The 18402-nt window shown below is 53.4% G+C and overlaps 1 protein-coding gene across 6 annotated transcripts; it reads right to left on the reverse strand.

Moving 5' to 3' along the window:
* Positions 1-1859: 1859 nt before the first annotated feature.
* On the reverse strand, positions 1860-18186 carry MIER2 (MIER family member 2). 6 transcript variants are annotated; one of them, XM_083810551.1, is made up of 14 exons: positions 18119-18186; positions 15045-15173; positions 14401-14488; positions 13692-13843; positions 12972-13097; positions 12197-12320; positions 11439-11548; positions 10698-10767; positions 8911-9062; positions 8073-8154; positions 7881-7975; positions 6951-7078; positions 5820-5956; positions 1860-4965 (listed from the first exon to the last, which is right to left on the reverse strand). In XM_083810551.1, exons 4-14 carry the CDS (start codon positions 13833-13835, stop codon positions 4490-4492), a joined length of 1644 nt encoding a protein of 547 aa, XP_083666677.1. In that variant the 5' UTR covers positions 13836-13843; positions 14401-14488; positions 15045-15173; positions 18119-18186; the 3' UTR covers positions 1860-4489. The 6 variants fall into 6 exon arrangements, with proteins under 6 accessions (XP_083666677.1, XP_083666678.1, XP_083666676.1 ...); XM_083810552.1 differs by lacking the exon at positions 18119-18186 and adding an exon at positions 17153-17686; XM_083810550.1 differs by lacking the exon at positions 15045-15173 and having other exon boundaries at positions 6975-7078; positions 18119-18162.
* Between the last annotated feature and the right edge of the window lie 216 nt (positions 18187-18402).

The raw sequence follows: 18402 nt of genomic DNA on the forward strand, positions 1-18402 counted from the left end.
GGCTACCTGCCCCAGGGGCAGGACACAGCCACGGGCTGCGGGACGTCTCCCTGCAGCAGCGCGTGGGGATTTCTACACCACGGCCGTGGTCCGTCCACCGGGGCAGCTGAGGTCTGCTCAGTCTTTTAGGTCTTCTTAATTTCCTTTCCACTGGCAGCAGTGATTGAGCTGCTCTTCTTCAGAGTAATTAAAGATCAGGCTCTGGCTGGAGCACTTAGCGGAGCCATGTGTCATGCTGACTGTTCACCAGGGATTGCTCACAAAAACCAAGCAGGTGCCCGCGTCTCCCACCTGTCCCGGAGGTGTTCGCCCCAGCCCCCGGCTGGGAAGCCTTTCTCTGAACTACTGGGTTGGGCAGCCCAGAGGAAACATGGAACACCATTTTCCCTCTTTTTGAAGGACATGCAAAAAAAACACAAAAGGCATGTCTGTGAAGCCACTGCTGTCACCAGCATGCGTGCCCAAGCTCACGGCAGAAAGCAGGAAGCTCTCCTGACAAGTCCAGAAACTTCAAGACAGTCGAAGTCTCTGTTTAGAAAAGCAGACTTGCACATGTTTGTTTTTGTAATAGATACGGGGTCAAATCTGACCCAGATCCAGAATTTCCAGGAGGGAGAAGCATTCCCGTAGGTGCCCTGCAGTCTCTCTGCTGACTCTCGCTCTCCTCGCCCCACTGCACGTGAGGGCTGCGCTCAAGGCCGCGCTGCCAGGAGGGCTGCGGCGCATGGGGTCTGCCAAGCAGAGCGGGGTGCCCCTCTGCTGCCAGCTCTCGGGGTGGTTTCCCTGCTGGGCAGGGGCTGCGAGCGGAGGAGACCGGAGAAGGAGAGAGTGTCGAGCCCCCTTCCCACTCCAGGCCCTGGGACAGAAGACGAGAGCCCACGTTACCAGGCCTGGCAGGGGCAGGGCAGCGCCGCAGGTGCCAGGGGGGCCAGGGGGTGCCGGGGTCCCTCCCCAGCACTGCCTGCGCACCCGGGCTGGCTGCGGCTGCTGCCCACCTCCCGTTTCTGGTTTTGGAGCAATCCATGCTGACCATGGGGCTGACAGCAACGAGCACAGGAGCTGGGGAAGTTTGAGAGGTTTCTGACAAAACAGAGGGGCTTTGTAGTGAGGAATGAGCCTTCCTGCAGGAACGCTTCCCTCGCCTCCAGGATGTTATTCCTGGCCGAGGCCGGTGAGACGCGGACGGACGCCTGCCTCCCACCCCTGCCACCACGGGGCTGTCCCAACGCTGCCATTTTCAGAGCCAGGGCACCTGTAAGACCAGCGAACACCTCCCTCCCCTCCACACTCAGCACCGGGAGGGTAAATTCAGCCAAGGAAGCTGGGCCTCCCCTCCCCATTTGTGAAGGCATCCCTGGCGTAGGCACAGGAAGGAAGGAGGGAAGCACCCCGAGCCCGCCGGGACAGGAGCGCAGCCCCCGGGCAGCTCGCCCAGCCTCCTGCCATGGGAGCACCGCGCCACGGAGCTGGGGCCTGGCAAGGTGGACTGGAGGCACTGGCACTGCCCCAGCCCCTGGTGAACGTGCTCCACGCCGAGCAGCAGCAGCTGTGGTCAAGAACAGGCTGAGCTCAGCTTCTGGAGGGCTGTGCCAGGACCACTGGGCTCTGCCGGGCACAGCTGTGGATGACAGCACCCAAGGCAGGGGACACAACCCCGCAGGGCTCTGGGCTCCGTCCCGGCCCGTGCCTGCACCCCGGAGCGGCGCTCGGCCGCACGCCCGGCCCTCGCCCGTGGGGCACCGGAGCACTCGCCGGTGGCGGAGAGGAGATGGAAAAGGCCAGGACCCCCCTTCACCTCTGCCACCCCCACACGCAGGCCTGCAGCACCTCAGTCTCCAAAACCAAGACAGGTTTCCTGCTTGCTTTCAAATTAAGTTTTTAATTAAATAAATAACGGCGAGGGGTCTTCAAGGCAGTATCACTTCACAGTGTAGGGCTTGGGGGTGGGGGGAAGAGTCCAGCATTGGGAGCGTCTCAAAGTGAATGTGCTTTGTAAGAAGGAAAAAGAAAACCCCAACAAAACCAAAACCAAACCTCCCCCAGTGACTCCCCGCCCTGCCCCAGCCCTTTTCACCCCTCTCCCTTACAGTTATGTGGGAAAAGCGCTGCGCTCATGTTGAAAGACCCCATGCGAATCTGTAAACAACACTGAATAATATAAATAAGACATTTCTGCCTCCTCCAGCCTCTTCTCTCCTTTCACTGGGGCTTGAAACAAACCAAAGAAAAATGGTTTCAGGAAAAACTAAGAACATTCTTGGCTGATGGAGAGGAGAAGCCAAGGCCTGACCCTCCCTGGGAGGGCTGCAGATGCTCTCGCCCTGCCACCTCCTCTCCTTCCAGCCAAGCAGCTTCCTCTCACCCCCAGAAAAGGGGAATCACAGCCTGGGAAGTTTCACTATGGAGCGGGCACTTCTGTTTGCCTTCTGTTTCCAGCAGCCGGCAGCAGCCAGAGGCGAGACCTCCATTTTACGGCACGTTTCACAGAGCAATGCCTGGCCACAAGAGCGGTGTCTGGAGCTCAGCACCTCCTAGCAGGAGGCGAATGGGTCTGGGGCCTGAAAGGGAGAGATGAGGTCTGATGCTAAGCTACCCCGTGAAGCTGTCTGGTGCTGTCTCCATGCCCCTGCTGCAGGAGTGAGCACAACCTCGCTGGGCCGGGTAAAAGGGGGTCCCAGGCTAATGCCTTTAGTCATCCAAATCCACTGGCAGCAGAAGCAACTGCAGGATCACCGCCCGAAGACCTCTACCAAAATAAGCAAAAAGACTCAACCCAAACCCTTCCCAAGCACAGCAAATGGCTGGAGGAAGGGAACATCTGCATTAGAGCCCTGCCCAGCAAGTCAGCAACATTCCCTGCATGGAAGAAAGGAATGTGAACAGTGGACATAAGCCAGTGACAAGCCCCAGACCTGGCACACAAGCGGGACGCAGACCAGCTCCGACTCAGCGCACCCACAGCTCTGCGCGGCCTCTGGCCGCTTCGGTGCTGACCCTCGTCACCTCCTCAAAACGCCGCTGGCAGTGGAGACGCACTTTTCTCTCAGAAGAGAGAGCTTTTTTGGTGACGTTTTAGAAGAACGGAGGCAGGTGGGAAGGGGTAGGGATGCGCTGGGACTGGCGTGCTCTCCTGCCTGCCTCTCGGCGCTAGCAGCGGTGCCCGACGCGGGGTGCGCAGGGAGCTGAGGTGCACGCAGTGTGCGCAGCAGGGGGGAGGAAGCACGGCCCCGCTGTGGGTGACTCCAGGGAGGGACAGGCTGGGAGCTCTCGCCCTGCCAGGATGCACATCCTCGCTCTGTTCGCTGTCGCTGCCCGGGGAGGTCAGGCAGCAGCTGCCCCTTACCCAGTGGCAGCTGCTGCTTCTCCATTTCCACAATTCTAGCTTCAGGCACCCAACAAAGCGAGGGTCAACTCAGAGATCACCATCCCCTCCTGGCCCTCTCTTCCTGCGTCCAGCTCCTCCTCCTTCCCCAGCTAGCAAATTGTTTGGGACAAGCTGAGACGTTACAGAGGTTGTAGCTGCATTTCACCCTCCTGAAGTGCAGCAGGGCCAGAAACGATCCAGGTATTCACCGGCAAGAACAAAGGGGGCAGCAGTGCAGCACCGAAGGCCAACATCACTGTGGGTCTGGACACTGCCCTGACTCCCAGCACAAGATCTCCCCGGCCCAGTTCATGGCAGAGCACTACAAGGGAAGGCGGGATGGGCTTTAGCATGCACAACACTGCTGCACCGCACAGCACCCCTTTCCAAGACCTAAGTTTCAGCCAAAGGACTGGAACAGGCGACATCCCAGCCGGAGCTGGCAGCAGTGTGGGCAGAGAGCAACGCGCAGCCCCGGGAGGTTTGAAAACAGGACTGCGAGCGCCTGTTACAGTGCTCAGCTCAGGGGCGCAGGGTAGCTGTGAGAAGGGGAACGGGGAGAACGACTTCTATTGCAGCCCACTGTGCGGGTGAACAGCCACGACTCCTCGCCTTCCTTTGGCACCGCCATGCCCATCTCCGCTGGTGAGCAGCCCTCCAGCCCGGGCAGATTGTGCTCCATGCTGATTTCCTAAGCTCTCGGACCTCCAGACTGCATCCTCTGTCCCAGCCCCAAAGTGCCTGCGATACATCCCTGTTCTCAACACATTTTTGCACTCAGACCGTCCCGCTGGAGCCAGAGGAGGGACTCCACCTCCCCGGTCCTGGGGACAGGGATTCTCCCAACAGCCTGGCAAGACCTGGGGTGACACACGGTCAACAAAACGGGGGGTCGTGGGCCTCCCCCCTCACTCAAGCTGGCCACCAGCTTTGTGTGATCGTGTCGGAACACGCTGGAGCAGAAACGTGTTTGGTTTCACTGTAGCCTTGGATCAAGGAGGATGGAAAGACAGATTCTGACCAACAGCTCCATACTGTCCCTAGAGAACAGTGGAAGTTCCAGGATTTCACTCAGTCAGGTCAAAGTCCTCGGTGGATTTGTGACAGGTTTGTGACTGGAGACTCTCACTGTGACAAGGGCTCTGACCGAGCCACGGGTGCCGGGCAGGCCTGATGCGCAGTCAGAAAGCTATTTACATCTCCGATGCCAATGAGGCCAAAATCTGTGACCGATAAGGACACTTGCGCAGGGGCCACCACTGCCTCTGGGTCTCTGTCCAAATCCACAGGGCCAGCAATTAAAGGTAAGCCCTCATTAATGTCTGCAGGGAGAGTGAAGTCCATGGTTATCGTCTCACCAGAGCTTTGCAACGTCTCCTGCTTCTCCGCTAGTCCTGGTCCTGCCGTCGGCAAAGCATAGAGCCCCGTGTCGGAGGGGGTGACAGTATGCCGTGTGCAGGAAGCCGAGAGCGTGCCTGAGGAGGTCTCCTCGGCGGGGTCGAAGGAACAATTCGTCTCCGAAGGAGTACTGCACTCATAGCCCTGCCCCGACTCGCTCATGCTGCCCAGGCTGCAGGCTGTGCTCTCCACGCTCAGAGGCTCTGCGCACCGCAGAGGAGGGAAGCGTACGGACGATGGACAGACAGGGAGGAAGAAAGGGTGGGAGGCAGCAAGTGAAATAAAACTGGAGTGAGTCCATAACGTATGAAAACCAGAATCCAGCTCAATCCCACCTAACCAGAACAGGATTTGTTTGATGGCAAAGATGTTTCTTTATTATAGCAACCAAAAATCCTGACAGCATCTACCAAAGAAAGGCAGGATGCAGACAGCAGATAGGAGGCCACCAGTGTTTCTATGGAAATTAAGGGAAATCTCAAAAGAGATTCTAAGATAAACCCAATCCTAAATCCCGTCCCCTCAAGCGTACGTCCCCTGGCAGGTGCTAACACAAAGCCCTTGTCCGTGGTAGGACAGAGAGAGGGAATGAACCCATTTTGGGCTCTCTGAGAGTCTTCTTACAGCCATCTCTCTCTGAGGGCAGCTAACAGGCACAGCCTGACTTCTGGTGCTTTAAATCTGCCTCTGGAGGATGTGCCAGTGTCCACTAATTAAGGCAGGTGCACTGAAAGCAACTGCCTGCCTCCAGTACCCAAAGCTCGCACAAATTCTCTTGCTTTGGGAATGACTTAGGCCGTCCCTCCACATCTGAAGCAGGACCAACTCTAAAGGAGCCAGTACTGATCAACGTAGGGACAGCCAACTCTCCTTTACGTACACCACACTCTGCCCAGGGCTGGTGTTTGACTCAGGGCAGAAAGTGAGCACACCGGCAAGGTGCAGGGAGAAGAGCAGCAGCTGGGTAACAGCAGCAGGAGAAAGGCAGAGAAGGGTCTGTGCTGCTGAGGGAGGGAGGGGAGCTGTCCCCCTGGCAGACAGAAGAGAAGGCAGTTACCTGTGCTCTCAATCACTAGCTGATCTTGGCCAAAGTGAGAGTCCAGGCAGCTAGTGGCAGAGGGAATCGGTGGGGAGCTCCGAGAACGACTGGCGTTTTCTACCTCGCCCCCATCCAAGTCATTGTCGGTGTAATCCCTGTGGGGAAAGAGAGACAGAACTGTGACCACCCGCTGGGCAGAAAGATGTAGGCAGGAGAAACAGCAACTGGGATTAAAACCCACCAACAAATAAAGCAGCAGGGCTGTAGAGGCCTCACGAGGAGGAACATCCATACCCACGGTTAAGTCAGGGTGCCTGAGACCAGCCCACGTTAAACCAGAACAGGCTGCGTGGCTTCCCAAACGCAGAGCTCTGCCCTCCGGCTCTCTGAGTCTCAGCCTCTTCCATAACAAAACAAATGGTCAAATACTCTCCCCAGGGAGCAGCCAGCTTCACAGAATGATTGCACAGGGTTGTGACAATGTCAGCGTGCCAGCAAAGAGCGGGAGACAAAAAAATATTTTCTACCATGGGGAAATTTGAGATTTCAGGTATTTTCCTGTCTTGAGTCAGCAGAAAAAAAGCTAAGACTTAAACATTTTTCAAGCTCTAACATCTAATATTTTTAATTGATTCAACTTAAATATTTCATTTTGACCTTTTAAAACATTTAAGTTTCAACCTTTTTGAAAAGTATTTGCTGTAATTAACATATATTTCAAAGTGAAGAATTTGCCTCAAAGGTTATTTGCAGGGAAAGAAATTAATTCTCCTCCAATAATCAGAAATGGGGTATTTTTGTACGTAAAAAAAATCCCTTCCCAAAACTGCATCCAGCTGAATTACTTCTTGAGATCAGCCCTGAATCCCTGACCATAACCTTAATCTTTCTTGTGAATGCATTTATCTGAAAGAAAACACTATTTTCTGACACAAGAAAGTCCACATCCAAGCAAATAATTGCTTAACTGTCCCCTCCCACACTAACAGTGCGTTATGGTCTGAGAACACCCAATGCATCTCTGCATGCTCCCACCCAAGAAACCTTCTAGAGCAGAAAGCGCAGCCTTTAAAGCAGAGGTGCTTTGCAGCCAGGATCTTCACTGGGAGGTTAATATTACTAATTTTAGTGTGAGAATATTCCACGCACGTGGCTCCAGGGTGGAGGACGTACTTCTTCCTTCCTAAACGAGTCTGCTGAGTGAAGTAGTCATAGCGCTCTGACTTTTTCCACATGTAGTAATACTCCACGCACTCGCCCACTGACCGGGTGCGGACCTGAGGAGAAACACCACAGTCAGAATGCCACACATCCAGACGTGCTTCGTGGAGCAAGGGTTATTCACCCGTTTTATCAGCACAGCAAGTTAAGTGCATTACAGCGATTTACATTGCTATGGACACATCTGCGCTACAGAACAGAAGCAGATACCGAGATTTCCAAGGCGGTAATCGGCCAGAGAAGTAACTCCCCATGGTGCACAATTGTTCTCGCAGACCCCAGTGTGGGTTCACGCACAGTACATTCATGCAGGACCTTCCTGCACTTCCAGCAGCACACTTAACACCAAGAGAGCAAACCTGCATCCATTTTCACTGGCCAGTGTCAACATGCCCACAGTGAATCAGTGGTAGGACTGGACTCTCTGGTTCTGCCAACTCCCAGCATAGCAGCATATGTCCTGGGGCCCAGTTCTCCCTACAACAGCATCTTTCATTCTAGAGGACCCCAGGGGACTTTACAAAACATCCACATGCTCAACTCACTCATTCACAGAAGTACTGCAAGGGCTGAGAGTTTGGAAAGAACTTTTGAGACTCCAGAAAGGGCTAATCAGTAATTAACTGACATCACTCATGCAGGTCAGTGTTGTTTGTCACTTCTCCCACCTGGAAAATAAGGCAGAGCAGGGCAGTGAACAGCCCATCACCTGCTAGCATGAGTCAACACAAAGCCTGGGATTGGAACTCAGCAGTCCTGAACTTCCTGCATCAGCCAAGGCTCAAATAACACTTCTGGTGCAAATGCACCTGCCTCGTTCCCTTTGTCTTAGTGCGATGCAGGGGTGAACATTCTTACCTTGTTTGCTTGGATAAGATGAAAGTTTTTCCCATGGACCCTGAAGCCATGTTCAAAATTTCTACATTCTTCCTCGCTCCAGGCACAAAGCTCATCTACAGCAGAAAGAGGAATTGGAGGAAGCATACAGAATCTGGAAGAGTTACACGTGCCTTGGTGTTTGGACTGGAATCCAGACATAGGGGTTCTCACCTCTGATAACCTTCACATTGAACCGTAACCTCCGTAATGCCTCTTCTGCATTGAAATTGCATTTAACCAGTTCATACAATGCCTAGGAAACAAAAGAAAGTGACTGACAGCAACACGCCACACGCAGACCTCTGCATGACTCATGTTTGTCTTGTGAAACTTATTTTTCCCAGGAGCCACTTTTCCACTAACCCTAGCTTGGCAGCCAGCATACATCATTCCAGTTTTCACAGAACTGCATTACAAACCCTACGACTGAAAAGATGCAATTCTACCAGCAACTCCAGGGATTACAGGTGTGCTCCCATGTTTCTGCAGATACTGGGCTTATCGTGAGAATCTAGCCTGCCTGCTTTAGAGGAAACACAGCCACTCTGGTTTCTTAGTTAAATGTTTGATCTTCTGCTGCCTTCAAAAGACGACAGAATTTTATAGAGTACAGATCCAAAATTGTCCTGCTGCAAGCTCTGTCTCAGAGATTTTGGGATACCAAGAGAATACAGTCAAAACTAACTATTCTCTACTTGCCCTGCCTGTTACACATTTTCCACAAGCATCCACAGATGCCTTCTACAAGCAGCTTTAGAAGGAAAGTACTAAGCTAGGCAGGTCTGTGGTCTGATCCACTGCAGACATTTCCTGTCTTCCCAAAAGCAGAGTGAAGACCCTCCTAAGACTCCATCTGGAAGGCACTCTCACTTATCCATGAAGCAGGAGCAGAGGATCACAGGAGGTAGGTCCCAGTCTCTTTTCAAGTGGGTCTCATTCAAGATCTCTGAAGGAAGCGCTGCACTACTATGCCAGCATCGTTCTAATATCTCCGGCTGCAAGATTTTACCTGTTCATTGTCCTTCACCATCTCTCCTTCTGGCAGGCTGCTGCTAGACAGCTCATCCCACCGCCGCTTCACTGCACAATATAGGAACTCTTCAACCTCTCTCTCAGGAAGGATGTTTGGGTCCCAAAGCAGCTGATCTTCATTTTCATAGGCTAAAAGAAAAAGCACCAAAATAAACTAATCAGAGAATCCCACTGCTTTTAAGAAATGGTCTGCGTGTCTGGGCATGGCAGAGGCAGAAGAAGGGAGAAAATCTTTGCTTGGACTCCTAACCTGGCACTAGAGATGACAACCATCAGTGTGAAGGTGCTGCATTTTCCCCTCCTCATTTTGGAGGCAGGTAAGCTTACTACTGCTTATACCTTTTTTAGAGCCCTAGGCACAGGCTCGTCTGGTTTCCGCTTCTTCAGAGGGTTGGCTGACAAGTTTTTTGTTACCATGTTCTCAAAGGCTGTTGCTTTGATTCATTAATCGTGGCAACTTAAAAACCCTGTGTTCTAAGGTGTCTTTTCCCACACACAGTAAACAAAAGGACTTTGAAGCAAGGCACCTTTGAGCTACAAGCCTGGCCTAGGCTCAAGACCCTCTCTGTCCTAAGCACAAAACTAAGCATCTGCAAGGCTGTAATGCTCCACTGTGAGCTGCTCCACCTACACAAAGCAGCAGCAGCACACTGCAGCACTGAGTGGTTCTTGCCCCTTTCAGCTTTCAAGGCTCTTGGTCCATGAGAACAAAGCAGACAACCATGCAGCAGAGGGTTAAGTAAAACTGCAGCACAGAGGAAAGCAAGAAGGGATTCTGCAATAAAAATAATCAGAAATACAGCGATTTTTCTATTCAGATAGCCACAGAATGGCTTGGGTTGGAAGGGACCCTAAAGATCACCTAACTCCAACCCCCCTGACCCAGGGAGGTTATGGGGGGGGTCATAAAAACATGAGCACCCTATGCGATTTACTTGTTCATGTATTTCTACCGGCAAAGGAACCCACTCTCTTGCCATGCAAAATCAGGTCAGAGGAAAGTACAGACAGGGCATAGAAGACCACCATCTGGATCTACTGCAAGTTTCCTCATTTTGCACTGATGCAAATGTACAGGCTATGGGAAACAGGCACTAAATCCATGGTCTTCAGTACAGAAGGCTAAGAGCATCGTAAACTTCCTGATTAAGTAGCAGTAAAAAGTTCTGAGAACTACAGCAAGTAAATCTGAAATGGTACCTGCAACGCTGATAACTTTTATCTCTTTAAATCATTTGCTTAGTCTGCTAGGTTAAAAGAACTAGGGAGGAAATGAGTCATTTTTAAAGAGGTGGTTTTCTGTTAGCTATCTTCTTCAGAAGTTCAGCGAGCTGCTGCTAGTATCACACTAGTTATTAGACAATCTGCAAATCAAGGCAACTCTATCTACTCTGCAGACATGCTATCAAATCGGGAACTGATTAGTTCCAGGGAGTACTAAATGAAAATAACTCTTGCTACTTCAGGAAGATGTCAGAGAAAAATAAATTAGAGCATCTCCCTCTTTGGCTACAGCTGAGCCCCCTTCCTCCAAACCTGTCATCCTACCAAGCCAGTTTTCACTGAGCGTCTGTAGCTGTATTACTCGCCAAATTCAGATAAGCTAGTTTAAAAGCTAGCTTGGGTACAGCTGTAAATTTTGATGTCATTACTGAGAGGTGCTAAGCCTAGACATACAGAGCAGAACTGGTGAACTGAGCCCCTTCAAATGGCCAGGCCAGCAGCCCTACATACAAACAAGATATGTAAAGCAAGTTGCCTTACCTTTTTCACTGTGCCTGTTCAAGTGGAGGATGGGAACAGTGGCTTGGTACTGAGGTCCAACCATGATCTCCTGAAACACCATCACAGAGAAGTCAGTAAATCGAAACGGAACACGCTCCATGTAGGCAATGAAGTGTACCGCATGATTTAAGGGCTATGACACCACGAGGCCAACATATATCAGTAGTCCCCAGTGTCACCATTACTTCTAGGGAGCCTTGACTTACTTTATAGGGTAACTAGAAAGATTTACAACCAACCAGATCATACTTTAGGGACCTTAGGTATTTACATAGTTTTAATAAAGATATATAGCAAATAGCTGGAGATAAAAAGAATGCTAAAGGTCTCCTGCAACCTTCATAACCAGGATGAATTCAGAAGTCTGCTCCTCTCTTTCATATGATGGTTCCCCCTCAGTAAAACCCACTGGGAGTATCGCACAGCAATTCACTTTTATAGGGCTATGGATTGCAGTTCTGATTTACCAAGGCAACAACAGCATTTTCCATATCTGAAGCAGAAAATAGTTTCAGATGAAGATTTCAAGATCACATCAAAAATACACTTTGCAACCCATGTCTGCCACTGCCTTCCACAAAATGCAAGACTGAGGAAAAGGAAGATGAAGAAAGAAAACTTCTTGAGGGAAATACCACAGTGCTTTGGTGTCATGCTTTCCTCAAATTTCCTCAGGCCCATTGCCTCAGCTTCCCTTCTGGATGCATTCTGATCATTTACCTTCTTACACTCGTTGGATGGGATGGAGTCCTCCTCTGAATCCTCAGCCATGGAGGAAGCACATGGAGATGAACAGGGCTCTTTGTCTTCATCAGCAAGAAAGTTGTTTGCTTTGTGGGAAATGAAGAGATCTGTTGTTATGAAATGGTTTATTACTACTGCTCTATGTTCCCTCCCCTTCCCTTTATTTTCTGTCTTAAAGTTACATTCAGCATGGTCCTCAGTGACTACTTACCCATATTTCCATTTTCTGATTTTAAATAAGACAATTTGCACACTTGCCACGCAGGTGGTGCCAACCAACCTGGAGAACTCAGACTCCCTCATTTTGCAAGACAGCAGAAGGAATAAGATCACTTTATACCATGCCTCCCATGCACTTTGGCTTCCTGCACATTCTGAAACTGCCGCAATGTATCAGACCAGTAGTGCTACTGAATGTATTCACTTGTAGAGGCGTCAGACCCAGCAGATCGTAATTACAACAGGCAGCAAAACAGTTCTCACTTTACCAATGTTGTGAGTTACAGCTAAAGACAATTTTCTCCTGATCCTCCTGCTCATCTATGCTAAAAATGAGTGTCCTAACCGGTGCTGGGTGAACCCACTGGCACTCAGGTTTATTTGCAGCCCCAGAAAGAATGTGGAAAAATGTAACTCAGGAAACTTAGTGACAAAGTAAAGAAATAATGTCCCTGCCCTATCCTGCACAAAACATCTGAGTACAAAACAATTACTTAGAAATTAGCAACACATACAGCCAGGCTGGTTTGGGAATAGGTCTGACGCATCATGGGATGTGACGGATGGAGTCAGATCATCAGCTGAAGACTGTGTCTCCTCCTCTTCTTCCCCTGAAAGCAAATCCTTCGCTATTTGTTCCTTTTAACAACAACAAGAAAGTGAAAAATATTTTAAATTAAAAAAAAAAAAAAGCAGGGGGTGGGGGTGTGTGAGGCCTACAGTAAAATATTTCTGGCCAAGGGCGGCCACATCCATAGCCCTCCTCACCCTCCCACAGCTTCTTCAAAGACAGATTCTGCCTTGCACTCCCTGCCACCCCTGGATTATTCTCCCTAGAAGCATTTCTATAAGCATCAAGAGGAGAATGGCTTCCTATGGAAGCCAGAGAGAGGAGGAGCAAGAGGCCTTTTCTGCAGACCCCCACCCAGAGTACAGAGCTCAAAGATCCCATAAGGAAACAACTTTCTACATCAGCTGGCTCAGAAGGAAGATACAAACCTGCCCTGACCATCCACAGACCCACCTACGTGCAAAGCATAGTTACCTACGTTCCATGAAGGGTTTTTACAGCATCCTTTTTAAAACAGCTATCCTTCCCCTAGTCCCCTCTATTCCCTGCACATTCACATTCCTGCCCCCTCGCTGGGGCACCAGAACTAGGCAGGCCCCTTCCCTGGCATTCGCCAAGCTCCACCTGAGGAGAGCTACTAGACACCTGAAGCTCTCAGCCAGCTCAGCACCCTACAGCGCAGCCTAACAGCACACACCCGAGCTGACCGCTGCTCTTACCTTATCCAGAGTCATATCTGGGAGATTTGGAGTAATATCATTGCTCTCACTGCCCTGTTCTGAGATGGGATCGGATGCCTCATAGCCGTAAAGTGCAAGCAGCTCCTCAAATGGCATTTCACTGTTCTGAGCGAGAGGAAGACAAAGCTTCATCAGGAGTGGAGCAATCACCGAGTACAACAGCAGCTGCAGCGAACACACGTGCAGAGGCAGTCGAAGCAGCTCTGCTCTTCTGGGGGCTCTGAATGCCTTGGGCAGTGCTGCGCAATGAAGGAGGCATGTCCACCAGAACCCACCACAACCTGGTCTTACAGGTATGGACAAGCCAGGAACTTCCACCCCAAAACAATACAGTCAACGGTATTTTTAGAATATGTTTAGACTACCCACTGGAGGACCACATCCCATCATCTCTGCGGAATGGACATCACCCATCAGCTGACGGCTCTTCAGCAAGGTGGGTGAAGGAAGTCCATGTGGTCAGAGCAGCTACCTGGCAGACAAAGTCTCCAAAATTTACTGCTGCCACCGGCTGGCAAACCAATTATTTGCTATCCAAATTTAAACCTAAGACCTGTTGATGGGTGGACCTAAACACAGCACACAGCCATCAGAGCAAGCAAGACACAGTTTCTCACAAAGATCTATGGTACCAGCACTGTCAAAGAAAGCAAGAAAATCCAGCAGGTAATTTCCCTTCCCCTCCCCTCCCGCCTTTACCTGAGAGGCACTGAAACTCTTCTCCAGCTCTTCTAAGGATTTCTGTTTCTCCTGAGTATCTTCCTCTTCTTCCCTTTCCTCCCGTACACCATAGTTCTGTGAAAGGATCTCTGCTAGGTTCAGTCGGTGATCAGCCGAGCCCATTGACACAACTGCAGGGATTAGAAGAAGCTGGGTATTGGATCATCCTGAACCAAATCTTCAGACGTGACAAAGCTCGGGACGACCCATCCTCGTGCGTGTGTGGCCGTGATAAGGCAGCGGAAGAGATTAGGCAGAAAGGAGTGAGAGGGGCTGAGAAGCACAACCAGCAGAAGTCATTCCGTGAGCACCGCGCTGCAAAGCCTGGCTGCTACACATCCAGGCCCCATGACTGCCTGGAAGATGTATCTGAAGGTTTTCTGGGTATTTATGGTTCCCTCCTGACTGGATTCCCTGATATGATAACATCTGAATGCACACTGCAGCCTTCTCCTCACTTGAGGCACTTTTAGGATAATTACTATTTATTGGGAGAACCAGCAGACAGATGCTTCTGGGAGCTTTGGCATTTTTAAGACTTTTCTCGCCTGTCAAGTGTGATTGGAATCACCCAACAGGTTCCAAAGAAGTCGGAAGGAGAAGGGGAGGGAACGGACAGGCTGAGCACAGGAGCCTCATTTCCTCTGGCAGCCAGACCAACAAACAGAAGCACAGACCGTGGCTTTACCTGCTGCACTCTGAAGGCCAGGCTCTCCGGGACATAGGCTGTGGGCTGGGTATGGCACCACCCTCGGACTCTGCCTGCCCACCGAAGCCTTCAAGAAAAGAGAAAAACACAGCTGAGACAACTCTCCATTTTTAAAGTGTAACGCACCTCCAGCCACTTAAACCCTCCAGCAAATGCAATTAATTTAATTTCAAAGCAAAAGTTAATAAACCCACACAGGGTAGCACTGGAAACCGCTGTGCAAAAAGAGCTCTAGCCAGGTGTATTTAACAGCTCTCCCACGGCTCCTCTCTTCGGGGTTCATCACCTTCCCCTCGGTCTCTAAGTGCAGGTGGCAGCGTTTCCAGTTTACCTTCAGCTTCCCACTAATAATTTATCCCTTCACCAGTTTAAGACCGCAGGTCTTTATGGCTTACATCTTACTTAAGAGAAGGATTCTGACCCTAAGCCGTCATTCTAAGCACACACTTTGAACACAGCGTTTTTATCAACGGCACTCCAGCTGCCCCCAGCGCCTCGCTGCATTCAGGAGGCTCAGAGGGGTCAGCAAGGAAATTCAGAGCTGAGCAGGCAGCGAGGGGGTCTGGAAGTGGCAGAGGTGAGGTGGAAAGAGGATGAGACAGGTAAACACCGAGAAGAGGCACCTGCTTTCTGGCATTCGGTGCTCGGTCAGAAGTTTAGGCAGCAACATGGGCTGAGGCCTGGACAACAAGCCCGAACATCTGCAGCTCCTTGGGCTGATGCACCTGGAAATGCTGTTCATCAAGTTCAGCCTAGGTAGGGAGCAAGGAGGTAATTAGGCAATGCCTTCGAGCTGACTGAGAGCCTCCGACTGCAGCAGGAACTCAGAGCGTCGGTCCCCCAGTCAGCAGTGACACCTCCTCGCGGCCCTCAGCCATCTCCCACTGCTCCCCACTCAGGCAGGGGGAGCCGGGACATCCTCAGTGCTTCAGCACAAGGAATTTCCTCGAGTTCTCTAAGAACTCAAGGAAATACAGCACAGGTTCAAATCAAAACGGATCCTCTACCAATAGAGCAAGGTATACACCATAAAAGCCACCCCGGACTTTGGGCTCTGAATTAGCGCCTTCGGGTGTTTAAACGCGCGTTGCAAAGTCTGTAACAACTACAGAGCCGGTTATTTTCTAGACGTAATTACTGCGACGATGACGGTTGGTACGGAAGGCATCAGAAGATGCTCCCACATGAGAGAAAGACAGAGAGAGGGAGGGAGGGCGAGGATCCTGAAAGCGTCCGTGCAATTCTTGCTCCTTCCTCTACCCAGGTGTTGAAGAGATGCCTCCGGTCCCAGCCAAAGCGCGCTGCAATTCACCGTCCCCGGTGCCTGGTCATTAGCAGCAGGAGAACCCCACTGGAGACCACCTCGTCTGGCTGCAGACGGAGACCAACAGCCACACAAGCCAAGAAAAGGGAGGAGAAGTTCGCAGCTAACGAAAGACGAGGACGGAAAGGGCTCGGCCAACCTCCGCTGTGGGGACGGCCGCACCAGGAGATGGATTCCTACCTTGGGAGGCGTCAGCATCTCTCTGCTGGGATGTGACCACGCACAAAGCCCTCATGGAGAAACCCTCCCAAGCAAATAATCCCAGTTTCATGAAAAGGGCACGGGTGTGGATTACACTCCCTCCCTTTTGCCTCGAGTGATCTGCAGAGCTCTTCCCTGAGACCACGATCGATACATTGATCGCGCCTCCCTCACGCGAGGATCGATACGGAGCTGCATGCTAAGGATTTGGAAAACGAAGACTGAAATTGTCAGCAGTGGAAGGGCTGGCTTGAGAAGGTATCAAGAATACCTCGGAAATAACGAGATCTTGTATTAAAGATCAGTGCTGGAATGAGGACTAACAGCCAGTAGGCCAGGATGACAAGCCCCCAACTACTCACGAGTTTATTTCCCCAGAGCAGTAACACAGCATTAGGGCAAGTGGGAACTGCTGAGAGGCACCACAAAACCGTCAGTGCTGCTGCGTTTGGACTGAGAAAAGAAGAAACAAGTGGCAGACAAAGCCAGCGGCCCACTTGTACACCCAGATTTAAACATGCGTGACACTGAACCAACCCCCAAATCATTCACAAATCCAGAAGACCGCAGACGCAAGAGGACGGACGAGCCAGAGGAACGGGGGAAAGACGAGAGCACTGCACGCGTCAGAAAGACAGCGGGAGCGCTGAGGAGGCACTACCAGGCGTCCCCAGACCACGGGGGGCTCTCAGACGAGGCACGGACGGTGTCGCCTACTGCTGGGGATGGTTCCACCCCCGTGAGAGTTCACAGCGGTGAACTCCGCTACCTGGAGGGTGCCCCACGATGCTGGAGAGCGGCGCCTACACATCAGCAGGCCACTTAGCCTTGGGGAGCAGACACGCGTTCCCTGCAGCTGCTTTCCCTCCGTTGCTCTCTGCTTCTCAGGCACCAGCACAACTTTCCTCTCCCAAGAGTTACACCGACTTCGGCCAGTTACCCGCTCTCGTCTTTGCATTTTTGGGTGACTTCAGCTCTCCCTTCTCAGTTCTGGACTCAAGCTTTTGAGCACAGGAGACACAGCGACAGCCACGCCTCAGGCAGCGCTGCAGAGGAAGAGCCCGAGCTTCTCGCACAGACAAGGCCGTGTTCCAGCGCAGCGCTGACTGAGATCGTCCCAGACCTGCCACACAAAGCCCTCCAGGCTGAAGCAGCTCTTGCAAGAAAGTGAGGAAGAAGAGAGAAGGTTTCCTTTCCCAGCCTTACTATTTTAATAGCTAAAGCGATTTCCTCAGCTAGTTTGGTAGGGGTTTCAGGGTCGGTGAGAGAAGCTTTCCTGGTTCCTTTGCCCCGTCCGTGCTACGTGACACAGATTTGTTTCCTACGAGCCCCAGCTGTGGCCAGAGGGAAGCGGTACGGATGGAAACATTTGTCCTGCAGCCTATGCATCTGAAAGAGCAAAAAAATTAGCGAAGGACAAGACACGGGGGTCGTCTCCTGCGCTGCTCGGGAAGCCGCTGCCCAGGCCGCAGCAGAGGCTCCGCGGCCCAACCCCGCCGGGGAGGCAGCGGCGGCCGCGGGACCCCGGGACGGAGCCGCGCGCGCGGGGCCACCTCGGGGCCTCGAGTCGGGCGAGGCTCTGCGGAGGCGCCGCTCGGGCGCGGAGGCCCGCGGCCCGCCGGTGCTCGGTGCAGGGACGGGCGGGCAGGGGAGGGCAGCCCCCGCCCGCGGAGCGCCCCGAAAACGGAGCCGTGCTCGGGGGGCTCCGGGCAGCAGCGGGGCCGGTTCGGAGGCGCCCAGGCGGGGGGGGGGGCGTCGCAACGGCCGGGGCAGCAGGGGCCCCGCTCGGGCACCGGGCCGCGCAGGCCCACCCCCCCCGGGCTTCCTGCAGCCCCCGCGGCCCCGAGCTCCCCCGGGACACCCCCGGGCCTCCCGGCCCGCCCGCCCGCCCCAAAGCCCCGGGGCTGCGGCTCCGCTCTCTGCCGCCGGACCCCCCCCCCCCCCGTGCGGCCCCGCCCGGCCCCGGCCCCGGCCCCGGCCCCGGCCCCGCTCCCGCCCGGCGGCTCCTCGGCGCCCCCGGAGCCCCCCGCACCCCCCCCGCTGCCCGCCGGGCCCAGAGCCGGTCCCGCCGCGGCGCCGCTTCCCCTGCCCGGCGCCGCTCCCCGGTCCCCGGCCGGGCGCAGGCGGAGCGGGGAGGCCCCGGCCCCGGCCCCCCGGCGGCTCCGCGCTCACCTCCGCCATGGCCGGGCGCGAGCGGCGGCGGGGGGGGGGTGCGGCGGGGCGGGGGGGCCGCGGGGCCCGGATGCGGCGGCGGCCGCTGATTGGCTGCGGCGCCGCGAGGGCGGGGGAGCGGCGGGGGCGCGGCGGGGCGGGGCCGGGGGTCAGGGGGCGGGGGGCGGGGGTCAAGGGGCGGGGGGCGGGGGTCAGGGGGCGCCGCGCCGGGGCCGGGGCCGGGGCCGGGCCGCTGCCGGCGGCGCCTTCTGGGAGCCCCGGGGCCCACCCCGTAGCCGGTCCCG

This window comes from Anser anser (assembly GCF_964211835.1).
Source record: "Anser anser genome assembly, chromosome: 25".
Lineage (NCBI taxonomy): Eukaryota > Metazoa > Chordata > Aves > Anseriformes > Anatidae > Anser > Anser anser.